We start from the raw sequence: 19,708 nt of genomic DNA on the forward strand, positions 1-19,708 counted from the left end.
GATCCAGGGTTAGTATATTAAGTTAAAGCTAACTTTTACATGAAGTGGTATGAGTTTTGTGAGTATGAATGAATAAGACTATACATCGTACAATTTACAGTGATGTATTTAACATGGAGGCCTGGTTGGCCAACTGTAACAAGAGAAAGGGCGATGGTCATTTTGGCCTTGCACCAAGATATGACTACTTATAACAAACAAATGTCCACAAATACAATTCAACTGATCTTGTCTTAAAATAAAAACAATTTAAAAAAACAGTCTACTTACTTCCAGGATGTACTTCTGCAGAGACTGGATGTCTTTGAGAGCCTCTGGGTCCTGGTGAATAACTACCACCTCCTTCAGTGGGTACTGCAACACAACCAAACATTATAGTTAGCCAAGAGCTCCAGAGCCCAAAGGACAGAAATATCCTCACAATCAATAAGTCAACTGGGTCTACACTGGACCTGTCTGAACAGATGATGGACGGGAGACCTACAGGGATTAAAAATACCAGAGACAGACTCTGCTGGATTTTAAAATAACATACCTATAATAAGAAACACAAGTTCAAATAAGAGGAAATAAATAAACACATAAGCAGTTTGTATTTTGATATGTCATAACCATTTTTCTTTTTCTTTTTTGAAACATGACAAGTGGCATTATGTTGAAGACCCATCTGTTTAGACTTGCCTTTGTTTAATCCGTCTGTCCACTTTAATGTAAATTATTTGAATTGAATGTAATCTCTGTTTCGCCTTTGAATACTTTATTGTACCACTTAAATACCACTCAAAGTGGGAAAATGTCTCCTTACAGTCTGTAAGGGAAAACATTAGGACGTAGTAGCCCCTTTTCTAACTTCTTTCTCTTTGTATTTAATAGTGTTAAAAACCAATACAGCCACCCCCATACCCCCATTTTTTTATGTATGTATTTATTTGAATTTTCTTTAATATGTGTACATATACATATACATGTGCCTATGTGCATAATTATGAATTTGTGTATATCGGTATGTGTAAGGTATATGTTTCTCTCATTAGACGAGTTGTTATGGTCACTGTTTTTTGCTGTAAATAATCCGTCAAATTTATGTTTTTTGGTTGAATTTGTTTTGTCTGGGTTTTTTTGTTGTTGTTTGTTCTGGTCTGTCTTTTGTTTTGTTTTATTTTAATTTTTTAATTTTTATTGTATTGTCATTATTTGTGTGTCTTTATTTGAATGTTTGTAAAAACGAATACATTTCAAATCATAAAAAAAAAACAAAAAACTTTATTGTAAAACACTTTATGACCTCTACTCGTCAAAGGTGCTTGAAATGGACAGCTCCTCTGACTCTTGCTTTCTCTCTCTCTTCCCTCTCTCTGGTCCCTCCTCCCTGTGCCGGCTGTGTGTGATTTGTTGGAGTTTGTTATGTTTGTTTGTTGTGGTAGTTTGGGCTGGAGACTTCTGGTAGTGTAGTTATAGGTTTTCTCTTCCCCTATGTCTAGATTTGTTTTATTACCGGTTAGTATAGGGTTAGGTGCTGGACATGACAGTCCATTGCATGGCTGGCCCAGCACCTTTCCATCTTTGTTCATTTCTATGAGAACATGTTATAATTATATGCTGCAATAACAAAACATCTCCGCCCCTCTCTCACCCCTCACACCACTGCTATCCTGGTCCACAGTCTCGTCACCTCCCGTATCGATTATTGTAATTCACTCCTCTTCGGTGTCCCTCACAAATCCCTCCATAAACTTCAGCTGGTCCAAAACTCTGCAGCCCGCATCATTACCAGAACCCCCTCCTTTCATCCCCGTCCTCCAGCAGCTTCACTGGCTCCCAGTCAAACTCAGAATTAATTTCAAAATCCTCCTGTACACATTTTTGTTTTCTTGGTTCTTCAATTTGGGAGGGTCTTTTTCTTAAAATAAAGCTTGGGTTTTAATTGGCATTTTTGTGTGGTGGTTGTGAGGTTATCCCGCGGTAATCACTGAATCAACGACTATCCTCCTCCTCTCCTTATCCTTATTGTCTTATTGGCCTCTGAAAACCTCTGACCTGTTGACTCCAGGCCTGGCTCCGCTCATCATGACTGTTTGTTGTTGTAGTTAAGTGAAAAACGATCTAACTATAACACAGTGTGTTTTATTCTGAAAATTAACTGAATGTTTGAATTTTGTTTTGATGCCTGACTTCCTTTCTCGCTCCATCTGCTGTGTTGAGATTGATGCGTCATGCTCCTGCATCCCAAAAAAATAGCAGTCTTGTGTATCCGATCCAGAGGGCTCCGACCTCCTGGAGCAGAGATGCAGACGGAATGCAATGGAGAGGATCCAATGGGAGTTAACACATTGACTAGAATAGAAGCCTATCAGATGCGGGGCCGTGAGCGATCGGAGACGGAGCGGACATGGATCTGGTGGAATTTGGCCCTAACAGTGCTACATAAATAAACTTTACTTTCTTCATTATGAACAAAGGGAAAAAAGAAAGACAGTAGACAAACAGTATGCAGACATACCGACATCAATGTCATAATCATTTTACATATATAACATACATTTTTCTAGCAGTAGAAGTTGTAGCATTTTTTCGAGCAGTAGCTTATTGTAACTGGATTAGCCGACATCAACATCTGCAGTGAGTCAATATCGGCTGAAATGGAGAATTATTCTTATCATTTGAATTCAATGTTCCTCTCATACTGGAGTGCATTAATGGATTAGGTTGAGGTAATGACTCACCTTGACAGGCAGGGTCTTCCTGTCTCGGATCACTCTGCCAAGCTCGATCACAGACTGCATCTGGGAGACGGCGCTCTCAATGCGCTTGTCAATCAAACTCTCTCTGCAAAAAGACACAAAACAAAAACACGTGAAAAAAAAAAATCTGGGCATCCGAAACATGAAAGGTAGAGTTACAATGTCAGGGCATGATTATGTGACATGCAGCATTTTGAGTCACACTGGAGAGATGAGGAAATAATGGTATGCACTGCTTTCTCCAAATTTTCACCCATTTTTCCTCAGCTTGATTAGAATTTTGAAAGAATAAAGAGTGCCCTCTGACTGAGCTGCCTTTTTATATTAGTAGGATGTAGGAGGATGAGAGAACATCTTTCAAAACAACTCATCTTCTTTGGGGAGTCATTCAGTATTCAGTAAAATTCTGCACAATGTCAGGTCACAGTTAGGGGGCGTCAGTTCATTTCTGGGATAACTCACATGCAGTATTTTCTTGTTAATGGTGGTTTAAATATTCAAATTGCTGTTATATTGAAGAAAATTAATAATAGAACGTGGCAAGTTTATTTCTACACTTAGAAGTAAAGAGAGTTCAGAACCATCAGTGCCGGAGTTTAACTCAGGATCATCCACTAATAAGGTACGTCGAGACTTCCACCTCCGAATCCAAATTAGAGCTGCACAGCTACTGATAATCATTTTTAATAGTGATATTAGCCCTGACTGTCTGCAGAATCACACACTGCGGATGTGTGTAGTGTGTGTGTGTGTCTGTCTGTGCTTGATCGTTTACTCCTGGATGTGTGCACACAAGAGCAGAGCAAAATGAGAGAGAAGAGGACACCAGGGACAGCCAATCATTTAATGAGCTGATTGAGGAGCAGCTGTTCCCCATGCCTGATTGGTGGCTGACCTTTGGGAGGCGGTTGAAGTAGTCCCATTCGACAGCAGGAAGGACAAGCCGCTAATAAAGCAGCAGCACTGAGGGCTGCCTAAGTGACAGGGGAGATTATATAAACCATTACACTCACTATTTTTCTTTTGCTAAATCAAATGGATATTTAATCACGTCAGAACTTTTTTTACACCAAAGGATGATGCAATAAAGTTTAGTGAATTAGAAATTCCTGCCAGGCATTGCAAAACTGATCAGCCACCAAGGCAAACATTTAACTGAGATAATTGAAGTGAAGGGAATAAAAATGATCGTAGATTGTGAGTAATATCCATTTGCTGGGCTGAATAAGAAGACAGGCGCGGTGCAGTTCTGTGTGTGGGTATTTTAATGTCTCCGCTCAAAGTGCACCAACTCTGATTTCCCTCCAAGAAAGCAACAACAGATTTATCCTAAAAATGCAAACAGGGTTAGTTCAGGCTGACTTAGCAGCCAACTTGCACAAGGATTTCAATGTTTTTTCTTCCTATCAGATGACCTGATTGTCGGTTGTTTGTACTGCTGTGGAAAATGTATCATCTGCGATTCACTTTTATCAGTCAGAAACAAAGAGCTTTGCATTTGACACACGAGCGGAAAAAAAAGAAAATCTGCTCAGAAACGACTCGCAAACAAATCTTATCCACAGAAGAAATAAATCCCAAAGAATAACACTCCTAATCACACACTGAAATGGAAATTTGATCGGTTTGATGACGCAAAGACTGATAACAGAGAGGAAAATGAAGCTGCAAAAACAGCAGGAATAAAAGAGAGAAAGACTGGCTTACAATAGAAGAGCTGCTACAGAGCCTGACAGTTATCTAGAAACAGCCGTGGACTCTGGAGCCTCGAAAGCTGCTTCTCTGAGGAGTTCAGAGTGTGATACGGTCAGGGTAAAGTAAGGCCACGCTCTCTGGCTGAGACTGATTAGGCTGTGGATCAGCAGTGGATATCCTGTGGGAGAAAGGGCTAACACAAGGGGGGGTGTTCTGTGCAAGCTGCAGGGTGACAATGTGGCAAGAGCGGCGGTTTTAACACAAGATGACCTCGGTTACTTTTATTTGGTTAGAAAGCCGGTTTAAGAAAGCATCTGCACTACAGATGAGTCACTGAAGGAGACATGGTACATGGTCCAGAATGAAGTCTTTACAGTGGAAATTAGCACCTTTGCTTGTTTGCCCTAAAGCTTAAATTATGTCCTTTTAAAAGAAAACAATTCCTTTTATAAGAGAAGGTGATTTGCATTTTTAGGCAACCCTCCTTTATGACAGGAAGCAGGGGACTGTATCATGTTCATAAACCTTGGATCTCTCGCCTTATTCTTCCAGCCAGAACATCTGAAAATGCTAGAAGAGACTGCCCATTGAGCTAGCTACAACCTAGACGACTTTAAGATCTTAATCGGTTTTAAAACGTTGGGAGACAACACTCATAATTACAATCAGACTGATTTTTTAAATTACAATCCTCTGAACACACATACTGGATGATTCCATAAGACTGCTGGACCACACACTTAACGTTTGTGGTGAAGATTCCTCAGGCATGAGATCTCACAGAAGCTTGTGTGATCAAACGTGACTGCAGAAGATAAAGAAACAAGGAGGGCGATTGACGTAACAAAAATCGAGGAAAATAATCTGGGGATTTTCCTTCAATATTCCACTTGGCTTGGGGTACGTTTGTGTAAATTTACATTCACTGCCAGGTTTGTGAGCTATAAAAGAATGCAACATCGGGTTGATGATGCTTCTCAATCTGCTCTTCTCGTTGGTTATTGCGGGTATTCCATCGTAGGTAGTTTGACCGGGAATCGTAAAATATTAAACATGTCTGATATTTACGATTCCAGATTGGGGGGGTTCTGACTTGGTCAGGAGCAGCAAAGTAGTTGTGTTGACATCACACACTTGATGCGTGATTTGAACAAATACTGTGGCTGCACAATAGCTGCACATTCGAACTGGGTTTTTTGGCTTCAAAACAGTACAACGGGAAAAGGCGGAGCAACGCTGTCCTTTTTTTTTTTTACAGTCTATGGTAACACCCCATCAGATCGTCGGAGGTTGCAAATCGGGCCCTAAATGTAGCTTAAAATCGTCTAGCGTGTGGCTAGCCTTAGAAAACATGTATGCAAGAGGGTTGCTGATCATAGGGCTGCAATGAACAGCAGCTGATCTGACAGTTGTTTCCTTCATTATTTAATAAGTTATTAGGGATTCAAATGTAAGAAAATAGAGACAGAGGTAGTCGATGTTGAAGCATTAGATGTCGTCCTCAATGTCTTTCTTCTGTCCACAGCTCAAACATATTAAGTTTAGTCTCATGGGAGTAAAGAAAGAGAAAATATTCATAATTCAGAACTCTGGTATCATATCATTATCTATTAGCTGGTGATTCATTTGATATCTGACAGCCAACAGATCAACTGCTGATGGATTAAGACTCCTCTACTGGCACTTTTGCAACTTCGATGTCACCTAAATTTGAGCTACATTGAAGAATTTTTCTAACCTGACTTGTGGCAGCATGAGATAGTGGATGCTGCCGCTGTCCTTCTCCTCCACAGAGGCGGGGTCGATGAGGTGACGCAGATTTTGGTACATCATCTCTGTAATGAAAGGTGTGAAGGGAGCCTGGGGGAAAGGAGGGAAGAGAGCAGGTCCACATGAAAGAAAAAAAAGGGAAGAGCAGAAGATTATTAGATACTCTGTGCAGGGGTTCATTTACATTTTCTGACAAAAAAAGGTCTAAAAGTCAGAAGCAGCAATAAAATCAGCATACAAAACACATTTTTCAATGCAGAGTTTTTTTCCCACTCAGATGGTGCAAAAGTTCAAACAGAATTGTGCCAGAGAGAGGTTACTTCTAATGCGATTCTCATCCATTTCAACCATGGCTAATTAATTTGTATGGCTCACAGCTGATCTGTATTGATCTGGGTTAGGATAACTGGCTCTTAGCGTGCCTCTCGCCTCACATGCAAACATCTTCAATGTGTTATAAATAAAAACTCCTACTGCTTATGCATTATTCATAGCCATGCGAGCACAAACACTCACCTCTTCTATACCAGCGTTATTTCTTTGTTACTTGCATATACAAAAGCAAAAACCTCACCACAAGAAATTTCCCCCCCATACAATCTCACCTCTCTCTCACTTGCACGAAGTCTAAGAAAGAGAGAGAGAGAGAGAGAGAGAGAGAGAGAGAGAGAGAGAGAGAGAGAGAGAGAGAGAGAGAGAGAGAGAGAGAGAGAGAGAGAGAGAGAGAGAGAGAGAGAGAGAGAGAGAGAGAGAGAGAGAGAGAAACAGTATGACTCACCATCAGCCTGCACATGGAAAACAGAACACTGAAGAGGGTTTCCAGTGCCCACAGGCAGTCCTCAGTGCCACTCTCTCCCTGAAAAGTTCACACATGCATCAATACAGTCAGTCCCTTCGCAACAGTGAAAAGATAAAAGTGCCCTCGCAGACATTTGGGTATTTATCACCACATCCATGAAAACCAAATGATGAAAAAGGGATCCACAAACTGATAACAGCGATGAAGAAGAGACTGAAATGTTTTCATGAAAAGTAGATTAGCTATTTACAAACATGAAAATATACAGGCATCATGTGTCTATCTTTTCTCACATATGACTCATCTTAACCTACCAGCACCAAAGTTTTAACTCCAGAGACTCCTTACATGTAGGTCACTGGCTGTCACATAGCGTTACATTATCGACTTTGAAGAAACACTGAAAACACTAGTTCAGAGAAGTTATCTCACCTTGAGACGGCGTCTGTTGGTCCTGACGTACCAGTTGGTGAGCATGTCCACAAACTTGACCAGGCGGGGCACGACCGTGTACAGACGGTACGCTGTGGAGGGACATTTCAATCAGTTTATTCAAGCTGGATACAGTGGCGGTTCTGGGGAGGGGCAAACAGGGGCCAGTGCCCCTGTAAAACTGAACCTGGACCCCCCCTGTGGCCCCCGCCTCCATATCAAAAAAATATAATACAATAGAAAAAGCTTTGAGCGCTAAGGGACTCATGTTGAGTGTAAACAGCCAAACAGCTGCTGTCAGTCTGCGTTTTGACATAGTACACAGTAGTATATATGTCTAGTATATAGGGATGCACTGATGTTTTGCCAGTTTGTTCTCAGTTGGTCCTTGCCCCTTCTCAGTCTCTTTTGTCAGGGTTGAATGTGTCCTCCTGACAACACCCTTGGCCCCAGCCTTGCCCCCCCAGTAAAATGGGTCTAGAACCGCCACTGGCTGGATATAGAATAGGGATGAGCATATTGGGTCTAAACACCATTAGGTAGTTACTGGTATCTATTTCACAATTATTTTTAATCAAAGCTCCCCAACCTCCCCTAATGTGCAAACACAGGCTGTTTTCGAAACCACCTTCTATACACTACCTACACATGTAGTATGCAGTATTGCCTTTACTTTACTGCCATACTGCGTTTCAAGATAATTTGTAGTATGACTGTTCTGTTGGATCTGTTTTTTAGTCGACTGGGTCAGACGTTGTTGAGTTTTCGATTTCAAAAAGCGGAAGAAGTAAACAACGGCCAAGCTAATAGCAAAACTGCTTCTTTAGCATCCACTTATGATTTAAAAAGTTAAGTTTCCCAAATCAGTACGACATCCGGGTAGTTTTGGCATCCTGTAATTTCTGCTCTTGTTCATATACTGCATACTAAATACTGAGTTTTGAAGCATCTGTCCCAACGTCTATGCCAGTGTTTCTGCAGTCTAGTTAGCATCTTCTTCTGCTAAATAACGCAGTGAGCAAGCAGCTTTCAGATGCATTACAGCCACCGTCTGGCAGGACTGCCGCATTACAACCGGGTTGTGGTAAAACAGTGGGAAAGTGTATTCCAAGATGATATAAGGTTGCATTTACTCTTCATTTTTTATAATTGAATGACTGCTCCAAAACTCGAAATCATGACCCATCCCTAACACAGAGAGAGCATGATAAGGCTTCCAGATGTGATGGATTTGAAGTTATGAAGCAGAGTCTGTGTCTCACCGTCCATCTCAGCCCTGAAGAACTGGATGAGGGACTGCGTGAAGGACTGAACCCATCTGTCCATGATGTTGTTGCTCTGCTTGGCTGTGTTTTCATTGTACAGGAATTTAATTTCATCCTCCTGACATGTAAACAAACAAGAACACACACACACACACACACACACACACACACACACACACACACACACACACACACACACACACACACACACACACACACACACACACACACACACACACACACACACACACACACACACACACACACACACACACACACACAAACACACACAACACAGTTAATGGAAAGAATTAACATGAGTTATTTTTCTTCACTCCTCTGACTTCTGGATTTGATGAACAGAGCAGGGATACTGAAAAAAGGTCAGAAAGAGTTTGAGACTGCTGATGTGAGCCATCTACAGGCTGGAACAGCTACTTCTGCAGCATTTTAGACACTTGAGCCATGTAAGATCTGCAGTATTTTCTGATAATGCTGCAGGCAATATTTTGCTGCATGAAATATCTGGAATTTAATGGGTTTTTTTTTTATCTATCCAACTCTTTAGCTAGTTTGTTGCTAACTGGAAAAAAGTTTCAACTGTTTAAAAAAGGTGAACCCAAACAGCAGCCACATGGACTCTGTGCTGGTTTGATGCGGAGACTATTTATATATATTTAAAAAGGATATAAATAGTAATGCATGTATAAAATAAAAAAAAGAAGAAGATAATTACAAACATGTAGGGTTTTACTAGTTTCAAAGCATTGTTTTGTTGGTTGTAGGGGGTTATGATAACATTTTTAACATCAGATAAAAGACAAAAAACAAGGGGAGAGCAAAATGGGAGCAACATTTCAAAAGCAAAGCAGACACAATAATTAAAAAAAAGGTGCTCTCTGCTTCAGTTTTTTTTTCTTTCTTGTTTTCTTTTGTTTTTTAATTAAACCCAAATCCCCCAGCCATCAATAAAACGACATGGAGACATTAGGGGGATGTTTTAGTGCTGCTACAGAAAGCGCAACAATTTATTCTCTCTGTGTGCCTTTAAATAATTGGTTAGAGATAGCTGTGGTACTATTAAGCAGTGCTGGGTTGTGTAGAACTGGAAAAGCTAAAAGAGCACTGTCTAAGTGGTGCAATGATGACCTTTAATTCTGTTCATTACACATGTACCTTCTGTAGCCTTTGTACATTCTGCACCAGGAAGCGGTACGCATTATACCACGGCAAGAAGACATCCTTCAACACGTCCCGCACCCCGTCCTCTTTGAAACGCAGGTTCTCTGCTCTCACCACCGGAGAGTTGATGAGGTACAGTCTACACAGAGAGAAAGGTGCTTAGGTTAGTGTGGCAGAATTCATAATGAGGGACAAATTGTAAAGTGGGTAAAGGGGTAACAACAAAAATGTGTTCACAGATGTGATAGTGACGCTGTTTGTGAAAGTAGGCCGAGTCAAGGCGAGTATGTGTCGGTGTTGAGGAAAACTAAACTCACAAACAGTAGTCAGAATAACTGTGTGGTGATGCCCCAGTAACACATACACTAAAATCATTTTGAATGGATGTACACAGGAGAGTAAAAGGAAACCGAAACAGTGTTGTGGGAAAAATTAACAAACAAGCAGCTTTAGATTCCCTGGCTCTGAACATAAATCATTTTTTAGTTTTCACACTGATTTGAAAATGTCCCATGTGTTTACTCAAATAACAGTCAAATTGACACATGCTGTGTTTACCTACAGAGGATGCATTAGTTGGGATTAGCAGGGAAAATCATGTCTGATACCAATTCATATATCAAAAACCAAAATTAAGCCGAAGTTAATTAACTGTTCTTGCTCATTTTTTGTGGTAAAAGAAATATTGTTGAAGTATTGTTGAAGTTCTTCATTTTTCCATCTTTGAGCAAGCACAAATCAAATTGCACAAAATTACTGAACAACCTCTAATCTAACCTAATTACTTAAAACACAGATTCTGTCTGAGAAATAACTGCTTTATGCCTCTTTAGCCTGCTTTACAATCACAAACTAAGTGAGTTACTTTCAGTACTGACACAGCAAAATAAAAACCTTCTTTTTTTTTACTTTTTTTGGAGGGTTTTTTATCCTTTTAGCTCTTATTTTCCCATCTTAATCCAGTCATTCTTATACTTAAGTCATTGTTCTCTGATTTCCCTTTTATTTCAATTATATTCTTATTTTGTAAAGCACGTTGTAACCCTGTTTTGGAAAGTGCTATCTAAATTAAGTTCATTGTTTATATCTTTATTTTTATAATTACATTTTTTATTTAAAAAAAAATACTATTAATTTTTAATAATGATATTATAGTTTTTATTACCATATTAGTATTATTTGTATTACTATCATTATTATTACTATAATTATTACATTAATCATTATTACATTTGTCATTATCCTTATTATTATTATTATTATTATTACTATTACATAAATCATTATTACATTCTTAGCTATCATTATTATTATTATTATTATTATTATTATTATTATTATTATTATTATTATATTTACCATTATCATTATTATTATCATTATTATTATTACTATTATTAAAATATCTCAATTATAATAATAACAATAATAATAATAATACTTATTATTATACATTCATTATTATAATTATTCTATTATAATTATTGTATTTATCATTATTATCATTATACATTAATTATTAGAATTATTCTTATCATTATAATTATTGTAGCTATGATTACATTTAACACATAAATTCTAAGAAAAGCATAATAGAGTAATAATTCAGTTATTTTGTTTTCATCATAAAAAATATTGTCTTTGTTTTTGTTTTTGTTTCCCAGAGCTAAAACCTTACAGAAAGCTAAAACATGGGACTTACTAGCTTAACAGCATTCAATTCCTCTATCGGTTAACAGGACAATATTGATACTCTGCCTACATGTTAGTGCATTACCATAAATCACAATTCAAATAAGATTTCACGATACCATTCTGACTCACAACTGTAGCAGTTTGGTGCCAAAGAAAACTTCTGTATCTGGCCACAGAGAGAGGGAGCTTATTCTGCAGATCCCTTCGTGTCAAGTATTATTCCATATTACAGGACACTTATCCGACAGCATCAAAAGAAAAGCTGTGAAACAAACCGAGTTTCCTAATGCAAGGCTTCACTGATGTCAAGTGGATTTGGAATGAATAAGGTCTACTAATTAGTCTGACTGTCCACCTTCATTATGTTCTGCAACGTTTATAGACAAACTGGTACTTTAACCAACAACATCTCAGTGCAAATTGAAGTCTGCTTAATTTTTTTTTCTTCATTAAATCCAAATAAAATGTCTGCTGACATGACAGACTGAACATCTGAATAATCCATGGTGTAATAGCCCGTGGCAGGCGACAGAACACAGTGTAGACATCTTTAAAGAGGGTTTGATGATGATTTTGGAAGCAAGCTTACATGATGCAACTTCATGTAACAGGCCATCAGTGTTTCTAATAGCAGCAACTCTTAAAATACATTTTTGAAAACATGCAAAATACACAGAGCCATCAGTTAGTCAAATAGATTTTGGCACCTTCAAATGAGCCAACATGATATCAGAGGGTTGTTACTTCACCCTAAGAGTGAAAACATAAGTGGAGCTGCACTGATGGTAAAGTTTGAGCACACAAAAGAGACACATGTTCTATTGTGAATCAAAGCCTGGCAGAAAAAAGACACCACCTTTATCTCTTTATCTCAACAGCTCACTCTTCATCAGTCTATATACTGAGCATATGGAGGAACTGCATAGTGCTTTATTCATTAGACCATATGGCCAGAGTACTGTCACTGCTCAGGGCAAAGAAGTGAATGTAAGAGAGAAACGTGTTAATGCATGTGTATGTACAGTATGCGTGACTCTGTGTATACAGTATGTAGGACAAAGTAGCTGCCTAGCTAAGCGTGGAGAGTCATTCAAACCTTTTATATCACTTCCCTGCTAATAACATAAGGTAGGTTACCACACAGATCCATGCCACCGGCACACGTGCATTCATGCTGCAGGAACACACACACACGCATACACTCTCACACTGGTTTGCATTCAAGCACGGAGCTGACCTGAGGGCATCAGCTCCATAGTTCTGCACTATGAGTCCTGGATCCGGGTAGTTCTTCTTGCGCTTGCTCATCTTCTGTCCATCGCTGCAGGAGTGAAACAGGCAGAGGCATTAATGCACACACACACATGCATGATTACAACTAAAGTGCATGTTAGAAACCATGGTATTCAAATTAGTTCAAGTCCTTCCGGGTCAGTAGGCCTGTAAGCACAGAGCTGCGTGTAGCCCCCGAGGGAAGGGCCAAGTAGCGCTATTGTAGAGCAGCACTAAGGGCTAAATGTTACAGCACATATAGCTCACTGATCATTAGAGGCTGTATAAGAAATAATGAGTGAATGGGCAGGTGAGGGAGGAGAAACAGAATGTATGAATGCTTGGAAAAAGGAGGGCAAAGAGGAAATGATGTCCACGGAAAATAGAAATACGTTTGAAATTGACTGACAGGATAAGGTTAGCAATATCCTGTTTTCCTTGCAGTCAAAATCCCCCAAATTGATCCTGCAACTGAGCCCAATAAATAGCAGCTTTACGGGCTTTGGGCTGAGTGCAACAGACAGGGAGGGGTGGATTGAAAGGTATTTTGAGACACTTACTGCTGGCCTTAAATGTTGAGAGAGCGGGAGTTTTATTTGCAAATTAAAAGATGAATAAGAGGGCGTTTTATTTAAAAGTCAATGGACTTACCTTGCGAGTACAAGTCCGTTAACAATGACATTCTTGAAGGGAGGTTTGCCAAACAGTGCTGTGGAGAGCACCAGCAGGGTGTAGAACCTACACCAGGACATACAAACACAGGGTCAGGGTCAGGGGCATATTAATGCTTCCTTTAAAAACAAAAGCATCAATAAAATCCCTCTCGGTCATGCTCTGAAATAGAGAACTGTGTGTTTTTATTTCATCCACAGCTTACCATCCTCTCGTCTGGTCAATGCCTTCAGCGATGAAGTCTGCAGGGAACGTGTCCTCAAACTCCTTCCTGTTTTCAAACGGGTAGTGGACCTGAGCGTATGGCATGCTACCACTCTCAAACCAGCAGTCGAACACCTCCGTGACCCTCCGCAGCACGCCCTTACCGCACCGCGATGGAATGGTCAAACTGTCGATGCTGGGTAGAGAAAAAGTTCACAGAAGGAGGGAGAGAAAGATAGAAAGTTAGAAAAAAGGAGGTCTAACTGTTGAGACAAATGGCAGCAATAATAATTGGACCGGTTCTGTTTAAATCTAGGTTTTATTACTGCTGTGGGGATTTTTCTTTACTTCTATATGCTTTCTGGCTGCGTCCCAAAACAAGTGATTTTATAATATTTCACCGCTGGGAACGAGGTTGAGAAAAGAACAGCAGCACTCATGTTGTGCTGACACCCACTAGAATAAAGTTGGTTATTGCTTTATGCTTCAAGGATATAAAGATTAATTTACTTCATATACCGGCTCACTCAGATTCAGCCTGAGAACAAAGTTTGTTTTTTCAGTGGAGTTACTTAAGCTGAGGAAAACAGAACCTGAACAAGAAAATGAACCTGCGTTATGTAGTCGTAAGAAACTGTCAGCTTGTGTGAGGCGCCCTCTAAATCTAGATTAAATCCATATATGTTCCCTTGGTCCCATTCTGGGTAACAAAAAAAGAAACAGAACAAAACATTGAGGTTATAAAACCATATAGAGATGTATAAGTGAAATTTACTGCATTTTCACCTCCAGTTGCAACCTGATTCACATTTTCAGAGTTATTAACACTCTGACCTATAAACTACAGATTACACCTTTAATAATCTGTTGTCAGCCACTAAAGCTGCTCTGCTGCAGCACTCTGCTGCTCCTAAGAGCTCTGCTTCTGGGCCTATCGAGGAAAGAGAAAGGATTTTTTGAAAAAGAAGTGCACTGCTGAGCACATTTGGAGTAGTTTAATTTGTATTTTTTGCTGTGAGTTATGCAGAAGACTTGTTCTCTCTGCAACAATGCAGGAGAAATTATCACCTCAAGGAGCCCTGTGCTTATACGCCTTATAATGTATAAGGAAAACAGTCTATAAAGTCGTTAAAGATGCAAACATCTTTAGTGTCTTGTAAGCAAATTTCTTTCCTGATAAAAGAGGAAACATTTTCCTCTCCATCAATTTAAGAGGGCTGATGCAAGAAAGTGATTAGAACTAATGAGCTGATGAAGAGCAGAGGAGTGAAGTGACTCCTGGCTGGTTCAGGCAGGCAGGTCACATGAAAGAGGCAGAGGGCAGATGTCATATATAAAAAAACACTATCAAACACAAGCCTGTAAATTTGAGGTCAACACACTATCACAGCAGACACACACTGCTGAGTTCATGTTCAGGTTGTCGGCTGATAATCTTGGTGTTGTATCAGTGACTTACTTCTCTCGATGCAGATCGGTTACTTTGACTCCAGTCAGCTCCTCGAGTTCAGCCATGGAGCCGACACACACCACCTGAAAGAACAAGCGCACACTCAGATAAGCACACAGGGTACAGCTGAAGGTAACTGGAACAAGACCAACCAAAGGAATGAACTGTTGAAAATAATCAACATTTGCTGATTTCAGCTTCTCAAAATTTAGGGTTTGCTGCTTTTCTCTGATTTGCATCTTTGTGGATGAACTCTGTTTGGTTGCTGATCTACGAGCAAAACAAAATAAATAGTTTTATAATAATATCAATAATATAATAAAGTATATTTATATAGCACTTATAAAAACAGGATTATAAAGTGCTTTAAAAATACAAATAAAATAGAAAATTAAACAAAAGAAAAAGTAAAAAAATTAAAGAGAAATGTGAAATATATAATTATTTAAAAAAAATAATTTGAAATGTAAAATTTAAACAGCAGGGAATAAAGTATTATAACTCACAAAACATGAGAAATTTGAAGGTGATTTAAAAAAAAAAGGAGACCAGGAAAGATGAAAGGAAATAAAAAAAAGTTAAAAGGGCTAAAACTTACAACTAAATAAAAAAAAAATTTAAAGACATAAAATGAATTCAGAAGCATAAAACCAACCAAAGATAAGAGATTGAAAGAGAAAAGATATAAAATCCTGCCTGTGATATTGCCTCAGACAGAATGAAAGCAGAGTCTGGAAGATTTGAACACGTTCTGATAACATCTCCTTTAAAAGCACATCTATGAAAATGTGTTTTTTTAAAGAGTGCTGATCTGATCTCCTCGGGTAGCTTTATTCCACTTGGCACATCCTAATTCCAATTCTGTCATTCATCATCAATATTGAAAAACAGCATTTAATTTGCATCACTGTTATTGGCTTTGGTAAGTATCAAGTAATAAATGTCTGACACCTTCCCTCCTACAGCTGTTTCAAATGTTAAAAACAACTACATCATATATACATGGCCAATCTTCATGTTAATGGTTTAATTTGTTATTGTAAGCCATAAAGAGGCATCAATATGTCATCAAAAATGTGACTTACTTACTTTTGATTTTGATTTTGTTTCTTTTAATGTAAATTTGTGTTATCTGTGCAGTGTCCTTGAATGCCGAGAAAGGTGCCTTAAAATATAAAAATAAAATGTATAAGTATTATTATTATTATTAAAGTCTCATTTTCTTTACCTAGTTTGTCGCTCTCTGCTTTAAACCTGCAAATAACTACAAATGTGAGACCTCCTGATTCAGGTGTATTTTCCTGCCTTTTAATGCATTTAATTATGTCAACACACAACTTATAACTAGGTCCTCTTCTACACACTTCCTAAATAACCTCACCTTAAAAAGTCTAGAAGAGTGTGTTATCTGGTCTCCTCTGAGAGTTAACCTGTAAGCTCTGCTCTAGTTTTACCACAGCACCAGGTAACATGGCCCAGATAGAGCCTGATACACCGCGGTCACACACAGAAGATAAAGAAGTCAAAGAAACACATATTTAAAAAGCACAAGGATAGATGGAGGTATAACATAAAAAAGAGATATGAAGGTATAAGCTGTACAGAGACAGACATTCAAACACACACTCTTGTGGCTTTCAGTGTTGGATGTGTGTGAATTGCCTCTGAGGGGTGTGTGAAGGAGGCACCAGGGAGCGCGAGTGCTCTGGAAACAGTCACAATGCTATTTCCAGCAAGCAGGTCGCTAGCTGTCCCTCTTTTAGCCGGGGGACGGACGCTTCGTTTTTCAAACGCTCAAACAACCTAATTCTGACACGTCTATTCAGTTCAGTCGATTTCACATCCTCAGCTCACCCAAAAGCCAGACAAACATTTACAGTTTGGCTCCCCCCTCTCCAATGCTGGATCCTTTTTCGTCTTCCTCTTATCTTTCCTCCCCCTTCCTCTTTTCATCTCTCATTTCCCCCTTTCTCATGCCTTTCCCTTCGTCACTTTCCTCTCAAGTTAATTTATTCTCTCGCTCCTCCTCTCCCTCTTATTTTCTGTGTCTTCCCCCCCTCCACTTGCAGATACTTGTTTGTCTTGAGGACCTTTGAAGTTGCCTTAACTGCCAGAGAGAGAAAACCAAACACATTTTTTGGTTTGTGTTTATTTGCTGTTTACATTAATGAATCATTCATGTGTTGCGTTTACGGAGGCACTTGGTAATGATGCCGGAGGGGAGCGGACTTTGAGAGAGAGAGGAGTCACGCAACGCTCTTGTTTGACACCATGGTCACATCACTCTGCCATGCCAGAAAGTCTCTCCTACACAAGCCCCCACACACACAAAAGAAGGGCCAGATATGCTAAATTATGTTGGAGTCGAAAAGAGGTCAGCGAGAAAAAAATTTCACCCTGCCAATTTGTGAAAAGAGCTGAAATTCTTCAACCCTCGCAGCGGACTAATCTCCCTTTAGAGAGACACAAGACTTTTTTTTCCCTAAACTCATTTCTATGGTAAATAAAAGTGAGAGTTATGGAGAGTTCAACTTTTCAATTATGCCCTCTCATGCTCAGCCCAGATTGATTTGTGAGGGCTGCCAGCGCCGAAGAAAAGAGTAACTGTCTTGGTATTTGGTCATGACACAGACAAATTGTGTAATCTCGGCACAGTACAAAGACGCATTAACTACTCTATTAAAGCATAACAAGAGTGTTGTTGTTGTGTGCCATGTTTTCCTGACCTCCTCGTAGTCGTCGCTGACCCAGAGCGGGATCGGTGTGCCCCAGTAGCGGTTCCTTGAGATCGCCCAGTCTCGTGCGTCTCTCAGCCAGTTCCCGAAACGTTTCTCACGCACAAATTCTGGCACCCTGCGGAGACAGAGAGGAGACGTGTGGTCTGGTTACAGATGAATATATAAAAAATACAAAAGGTTCCAGCAGCTACATCTACTTTGACTTGATAAGACATACTGCAAGAATATTGCTGTCATATTTGTGTTTAACTCTCAGTACACAGATGTTTACATCTCAGGGTTCACTTTGGATGATTTTGTTTTACAAGACCTTTTGCTACACATGGAACGAAATGCAAAACTTACACAAGTGACAACTTTTAAACAAGGAAGATCAGTGTGGCATTGAACCAATGTTATTCTACCACATATCAGTTCCTCGTAGATGTGTCAAGTTGTATTTCCTACTGATGTCATTTTTAAAAACACCTGGTCCAGAGCATAAATAACAATAATGATAATTGATAAGACTTATATAGCGCTTTTCTAGGTACTCAAAGAAGCTTTACATGAAGTGCAAATAATAGTTTTAAAAAAACAGAGATAGGGCGGGAGTTGAGGTGAAGTGTTGTAGGCTCTTTTGAAGAGGTGGGTTTTGAGTTGATCTTTAAATGAAAGAAGAGAGTCAGATTTGCAGATGTTTTGAGGGAGGGAGTTCTAGAGAGTTGGGGCAGCGATGGCAAAGGCTCATAAATGGATTAACCAGCAACGCTCCCTATTGTTGTAGTGCTGAAGTCCAGGACCTGGATTCAAGTCTTGATTTTCAGAACTCATGACTTAACTTGGACTCGAGCACTGATGACTCCGACTCAGGCACTAACTTGATTTGGACTCAAAAGATGGAGAGACTTGTTCATTAATATACTTTATACTTTTATGTTGCTTTTTTTTGTTTTTTTTAAGATCCAAAGAATTTGCACGTGTGTTCATCTACATGTGTGCTCATGTGCCATCTTGCTCAGCAACACTCCCTTCCAGGATGCCTAAAGAGGTGCCGTGACATTTATGTTCTACTTTTCAAAGATTTTACAAATGCAAACACAAACTAGAGTGGTGTAACAATTTCCATATGTAAAAGAACCATCAGCAAAAAGACCAGGACAACCTAAATATTAAACATTTCATCTCTCCAGAATGCACCCAGAGAAGTAAGTGAGACCCTGAAGTCACCTGGACTGCTAACATTGTTACTGTTAGCTAGGTGATGATGATCAACGATGTTTTGTTTATTGAAATTTGTGTTGAAAAGTCACCTGCAGCAGAACTGATGAGCGCATCTCCCCATTAAGAGAACTGTGGTGCTCACTTCATATGACACAAAGTGCTGTTACTTAATTGATCATTAAAACTCCAGACATGCCGGCAGGATTAGTCAGAATCTGATGTTAACACATTAAATGTGTTTCATCCAACAGGTCCCACACAGTCCGCGGGGGTTCATACAGGAAGTAGTTTAAAGTGGAACAGCTCTCTTCTTTAGAAACCCTCGGGTAATGGGAAGTTGACTCAGCTTCTTCTCTGGTGAGTCTGACTTGGCTCAGGAGTAAACACCGGGGACTTGAGACTCAACTCGGACTCAAGATTTGGTGACTCAACAACAACAACAACACTGACACTGGCCCTGCATGACTTAACACAACATTACTGATACCACCCTGTATATATAAATATGTAGGCCAATTTTTTTTATGCAGAAAAAGACACAAAACAACAGGAATAGAATGAAATAAATCCAATATTACAAGTCTAGAATT

The 19,708-nt window shown here is 39.3% G+C and overlaps 1 protein-coding gene across 2 annotated transcripts in view; it reads right to left on the reverse strand.

The window, feature by feature from the left end:
- The window catches only part of iars1 (isoleucyl-tRNA synthetase 1), a 70,529-nt gene that overhangs the window by 19,867 nt on the left and 30,954 nt on the right, over positions 1–19,708 (reverse strand). For both annotated transcript variants that reach the window (XM_034680664.1, XM_034680657.1), the window contains exons 14-25: positions 17,904–18,030; positions 15,187–15,260; positions 13,729–13,923; positions 13,503–13,589; positions 12,817–12,900; positions 9,879–10,023; positions 8,700–8,820; positions 7,438–7,529; positions 6,985–7,062; positions 6,175–6,296; positions 2,724–2,826; positions 271–354 (exon numbers count right to left, since the gene is read on the reverse strand). In XM_034680664.1, coding sequence (XP_034536555.1) covers positions 271–354; positions 2,724–2,826; positions 6,175–6,296; positions 6,985–7,062; positions 7,438–7,529; positions 8,700–8,820; positions 9,879–10,023; positions 12,817–12,900; positions 13,503–13,589; positions 13,729–13,923; positions 15,187–15,260; positions 17,904–18,030 — 1,312 coding nt within the window. The remainder of the gene's footprint in view (positions 1–270; positions 355–2,723; positions 2,827–6,174; positions 6,297–6,984; positions 7,063–7,437; positions 7,530–8,699; positions 8,821–9,878; positions 10,024–12,816; positions 12,901–13,502; positions 13,590–13,728; positions 13,924–15,186; positions 15,261–17,903; positions 18,031–19,708) is intronic.

Source organism: Notolabrus celidotus, chromosome 1 (genome assembly GCF_009762535.1).
Source record: "Notolabrus celidotus isolate fNotCel1 chromosome 1, fNotCel1.pri, whole genome shotgun sequence".
NCBI lineage: Eukaryota > Metazoa > Chordata > Actinopteri > Labriformes > Labridae > Notolabrus > Notolabrus celidotus.